Source organism: Oncorhynchus masou, unplaced genomic scaffold (assembly GCF_036934945.1).
Source record: "Oncorhynchus masou masou isolate Uvic2021 unplaced genomic scaffold, UVic_Omas_1.1 unplaced_scaffold_641, whole genome shotgun sequence".
In the NCBI taxonomy this organism is placed as follows: Eukaryota; Metazoa; Chordata; class Actinopteri; order Salmoniformes; family Salmonidae; genus Oncorhynchus; species Oncorhynchus masou.
In genome coordinates this window covers 420424-426367 of record NW_027012843.1, presented here as the reverse complement: position 1 = coordinate 426367, position 5944 = coordinate 420424, and the positions used below count along the sequence as shown (strand labels likewise).

The 5944-nt window shown below is 47.0% G+C and overlaps 1 protein-coding gene across 1 annotated transcript in view; it reads left to right on the top strand.

Annotated features, from left to right (window-relative positions):
• The first annotated feature begins 3841 nt into the window (after positions 1-3841).
• The window catches only part of LOC135536588 (methyl-CpG-binding domain protein 2-like), a 71498-nt gene continuing 69395 nt past the window's right edge, over positions 3842-5944 (top strand). The window contains exon 1 of the mRNA XM_064962879.1: positions 3842-4036. Coding sequence (XP_064818951.1) covers positions 3842-4036 — 195 coding nt within the window. The remainder of the gene's footprint in view (positions 4037-5944) is intronic.

Here is a 5944-nt window from a genome sequence, read left to right as displayed (position 1 = left end):
GCTGTGTGTGTGTGTGTGTGCTGTGTGCTGTGTGTGTGTGTGTGTGTGTGTGTGTGTGTGTGTGTGTGTGTGTGTGTGTGTGTGTGTGTGTGTGTGTGTGTGTGTGTGTGTGTGTTGTGTGTGTGTGTGTGTGTGTGTGTGTGTGTGTACTGCGTGTGTGTGTGTGTGTGTGTGTGTATGAGTCAGTCAGTCAGTCTCTCTCACACTCACATTTTACGGTGTATCCTGGTTCGGTGACACAAACAGACTCACAGAGACGCGCCTTACCGGATGTCGTGGTCGGTGACTATGAAGGCCTTACACAGAGACGCGCCTTACCGGATGTCGTGGTCGGTGACTATGAAGGCCTTACACAGAGACGCGCCTTACCGGATGTCGTGGTCGGTGACTATGAAGGCCTTACACAGAGACGCGCCTTACCGGATGTCGTGGTCGGTGACTATGAAGGCCTGGACACAGAGACGCGCCTTGCCGGTGTCCTGGTCGGTGACTATGAAGGCCTTACACAGAGACGAGCCTTACCGGATGTCGTGGTCGGTGACTATGAAGGCCTTACACAGAGACGGGCCTTACCGGGTGTCCTGGTCGGTGACTATGAAGGCCTTACACAGAGACGAGCCTTACCGGATGTCGTGGTCGGTGACTATGAAGGCCTTACACAGAGACGGGCCTTACCGGGTGTCCTGGTCGGTGACTATGAAGGCCTTACACAGAGACGCGCGCCTTACCGGATGTCGTGGTCGGTGACTATGAAGGCCTTACACAGAGACGGGCCTTACCGGATGTCCTGGTCGGTGACTATGAAGGCCTTACACAGAGACGAGCCTTACCGGATGTCGTGGTCGGTGACTATGAAGGCCTTACACAGACGCACCTTACCGGATGTCGTGGTCGGTGACTATGAAGGCCTTACACAGAGACGCGCCTTACCGGATGTCGTGGTCGGTGACTATGAAGGCCTTACACAGAGACGGGCCTTACCGGATGTCGTGGTCGGTGACTATGAAGGCCTTACACAGGGGCTGCGACGTGTTGAGCCAGATAGCCGGGCTCTTCTCTGCAGCCGAGGGTCGTCTGGCCCGTGATGGGGGGAGGAGCTCATGTGGAGGGCGCTGGCGATGGCCGGAGGAGCGTCTCGTCTGACGTGTCTGGACCCAAACCTGGTAGAGGACAACACGGTCAGGAACATAACCATAGTCCCATCAACCCCTTCTGGTCAGACAGACTCACATACCTCATTGTTTTTACTTCCACGTTCTCCATCTCACAGTAACAGTGTATTTGATTAGAGGTAACTAATAACAGTTCAAATTCCATTTATAATTGTAAGATAATGTGGTTATATACAACTGCCTACTATTAACATCAGAGACATAATCAGAGAGACGACAGGCAGGGCTCCTACTTGTTAAACCCTTGGGAAGCTCCATGCTCCTGAGGACCCCTTCTGTAATGTCTGACGCACTCAGGCCTTTCAACCGCTTCTCCCAGAACAGCTGCAAACACAACAGACGAGGTGATGAGAAGAGGGATGGATGATGAGAACAGGAGAGGAAACAGAGAGGGGATGAGAACAGGAGAGGAAACAGAGGGGGATGAGAACAGGAAAGGAGGAGAGGGATGATGAGAACAGGAGAGGAAACAGAGAGGGGATGAGAACAGGAGAGGAAACAGAGAGGGGATGACAACAGGAGAGGAAACAGAGAGGGGATGAGAACAGGAGAGGAGGAGAGGGATGATGAGAACAGGAAAGGAAACAGAGGGATGATGAGAACAGGAGAGGAAACAGAGAGGGGATGAGAACAGGAGAGGAAACAGAGGGATGATGAGAACAGGAAAGGAGGAGAGGGATGATGAGAACAGGAGAGGAAACAGAGAGGGATGAGAACAGGAGAGGAAACAGAGAGGGGATGAGAACAGGAAAGGAAACAGAGGGTGATGAGAACAGGAAAGGAGGAGAGGATGATGAGAACAGGAAAGGAAACAGAGGGGTGATGAGAACAGGAAAGGAGGAGAGGGATGATGAGAACAGGAGAGGAACAGGGGGATGATGAGAACAGGAGAGGAAACAGAGGGATGGAGAACAGAAAGGAGAGAGGGATGATGAGAACAGGAGAGGAAACAGAGAGGGGATGACAACAGGAGATGATGAGAACAGGAGAGGAAACAGAGGGATGATGAGAACAGGAAAGGAGGAGAGGGATGATGAGAACAGGAGAGGAAACAGAGGGATGATGAGAACAGGAAAGGAGGAGAGGGATGATGAGAACAGGAGAGGAAACAGAGGGATGATGAGAACAGGAAAGGAGGAGAGGGATGATGAGAACAGGAAAGGAAACAGAGGGATGATGAGAACAGGAGAGGAAACAGAGAGGGGATGAGAACAGGAGAGGAGGAGAGGGATGGTGAGAACAGGAGAGGAAACAGAGGGATGATGAGAACAGGAAAGGAAACAGAGGGATGATGAGAACAGGAGAGGAAACAGAGGGATGATGAGAACAGGAAAGGAGGAGAGGGATGATGAGAACAGGAAAGGAAACAGAGGGATGATGAGAACAGGAGAGGAAACAGAGAGGGGATGAGAACAGGAGAGGAGGAGAGGGATGGTGAGAACAGGAGAGGAAACAGAGGGATGATGAGAACAGGAAAGGAAACAGAGGGATGATGAGAACAGGAGAGGAAACAGAGGGATGATGAGAACAGGAAAGGAGGAGAGGGATGATGAGAACAGGAAAGGAGGAGAGGGATGATGAGAACAGGAGAGGAAACAGACGGTTGATGAGAACAGGAAAGGAGGAGAGGGATGATGAGAACAGGAGAGGAAACAGACGGATGATGAGAACAGGAAAGGAAACAGAGGGATGATGAGAACAGGAAAGGAGGAGAGGGATGATGACAACAGGAGAGGAAACAGAGGGATGATGAGAACAGGAGAGGAAACAGAGGGATGATGAGAACAGGAGAGGAAACAGAAAGGGGATGAGAACAGGAAATGAGGAGAGGGATGATGAGAACAGGAGAGGAAACAGAGGGATGATGAGAACAGGAAAGGAGGAGAGGGATGATGAGAACAGGAAAGGAAACAGAGGGATGATGAGAACAGGAGAGGAAACAGAGGGATGATGAGAACAGGAAAGGAAACAGAGGGATGATGAGAACAGGAGAGGAAACAGAGAGGGGATGAGAACAGGAAAGGAAACAGAGGGATGATGAGAACAGGAAAGGAAACAGAGGGATGATGAGAACAGGAGAGGAAACAGAGGGATGATGAGAACAGGAAAGGAGGAGAGGGATGATGAGAACAGGAAAGGAGGAGATGAGAACAGGAGAGGAAACAGAGGGATGATGAGAACAGGAAAGGAAGGAGGGATGATGACAACAGGAGAGGAAACAGAGGGATGATGAGAACAGGAAAGGAGGAGAGGGATGATGAGAACAGGAGAGGAGGAGAGGGATGATGAGAACAGGAGAGGAAACAGAGGGATGATGAGAACAGGAGAGGAAACAGAGGGATGATGACAACAGGAGAGGAAACAGAGGGATGATGAGAACAGGAAAGGAAACAGAGGGTGAGGAGATGAGGAAAGGAAACAGAGGGTGAGGAGATGAAGAAAGGAAACAGAGGGTGAGGAGCAGAGGAGGACCCAGGACCCCCAGAAAACAGGACGTAGTATTTATCCAATTATAGTTCATTCAGGTTCGGGTATAAATCCCCTAGCACAGCAGCAACAACAAGTGTTCAAGAAAGAATAAATAGCAAGACACGAAAGGCATTCGGCGAGACGAGATAACCAACCAAAAGAGACACAAAGAGACACCCAGCCACAGCAGCGTGGCTGGCATGGCAGGGGGCAGCTGGGGGAGACTGGCATGGCTGGCATGGCTGGCATGGCAGGCAGCAGGGGCAGCAGGGGGAGACTGGCATGGCAGGGGGCAGCAGGGGGCAGCAGGGGGAGACTGGCATGACTGGGGATGGCAGGGGGAGACTGGCATGGCTGGCATGGCAGGGGCAGCAGAGGGCAGCAGCGGGAGACTGGCATAGCTGGCATGGCAGGGGGCAGTTGGTGGAGACTGGCATGGCTGGCATGGCAGGGGATGGCTCCCTCTTCATTAGGCCATGATGGCAGCAGACCAACGACCCATCACCCATCTACCTTGGTTAGTCCTAAACTAATACTCTCTCCAGTTAGAGTGGCATCTTCTTCCTTGATCTATTCCTCTTTCTCCACGTCTTGAAAACATTTAGGAGCCAATTCACTCAAATCAAAGTTTATTGGTGCTCGTACACCGATCTGCAGATGTTATCTCAGGTGCAGTGAAATGCTTGTGTTTCTACCTTCCAACAGTGATAATACCGAACAATACAAAACAATACGCACATAATCCTGAAGTAAAAATAAAGAAGTTAAGAATTATCTTCTGCTTCTACATTTTACATTTAAGTCATTTAGCAGATGCTCTTATCCAGAGCGACTTACAAATTGGTGAATTCACCTTCTGCTTCTACAAGCAACGTCAGAGTCCAGAATATAAATATAGAAATATAGGATGGTGTATATAGACAGGAGCTATATAGGATGGTGTGTATAGACAGGAGCTATATAGGATGGTGTGTATAGACAGGAGTTATATAGGATGGTGTGAATAGACAGTAGTTATATAGGATGGTGTATATAGACAGTACAGACAGTAGTTATATAGGATGGTGTGTATAGACAGTAGTTATATAGGATGGTGTGTATAGACAGTAGTTATATAGGATGGTGTGTATAGACAGTAGTTATGTAGCATGGTGTGTATAGACAGTAGTTATATAGGATGGTGTGTATAGACAGTAGTTATATAGGATGGTGTGTATAGACAGTAGTTATGTAGGATGGTGTGTATAGACAGGAGTTATATAGGATGGTGTGTATAGACAGTAGTTATAGGATGGTGTGTATAGACAGTAGTTATATAGGATGGTGTGTATAGACAGTATAGACAGTAGTTATATAGGATGGTGTATATAGACAGTAGTTATATAGGATGGTGTGTTTAGACAGTAGTTATATAGGATGAATTAGCATATAGACAGTAGTTATAGGATGGTGTATATAGACAGTAGCTATATAGCATGGTGTGTATAGACAGTATAGACAGTAGTTATATAGGATGGTGTGTATAGACAGTAGTTATATAGGATGGTGTGTATAGACAGTAGTTATATAAGGATGGTGTGTATAGACGAGTATGAACCCAGTAGTTATATAGGATGAGGTGTGTATAGACAGTATAGACAGTAGTTATATAGGATGGTGTGTATAGACAGTAGTTATATAGGATGGTGTGTATAAACAGTATAGACAATCGCTATATAGGATGGTGTGTATAGACAGTATAGACAGTAGTTATATAGGATGGTGTGTATAGACAGTAGTTATATAGGATGGTGTGTATAGAGAGTATAGACAGTAGTTATATAGGATGGTGTGTATAGACAGTAGTTATATAGGATGGTGTGTATAGACAGTATAGACAGTAGTTATATAGGATGGTGTGTATAAACAGTATAGACAATCGCTATATAGGATGGTGTGTATAGACAGTATAGACAGTAGTTATATAGGATGGTGTGTATAGACAGTAGTTATATAGGATGGTGTGTATAGACAGTATAGCCAGTAGTAATATAGGATGGTGTGTATAGACAGTAGTTATATAGGATGGTGTGTATAGACAGTAGTTATATAGGATGGTGTGTTTAGACAGTAGTTATATAGGATGGTGTGTTTAGACAGTAGTTATACAGGATGGTGTGTATAGACAGTAGTAATATAGGATGGTGTGTATAGAGAGCAGTTATAAAGGATGGTGTGTATAGACAGTAGTTATATAGGATGGTGTGTTTAGACAGTAGTTATACAGGATGGTGTGTATAGACAGTAGTTATATAGGATGGTGT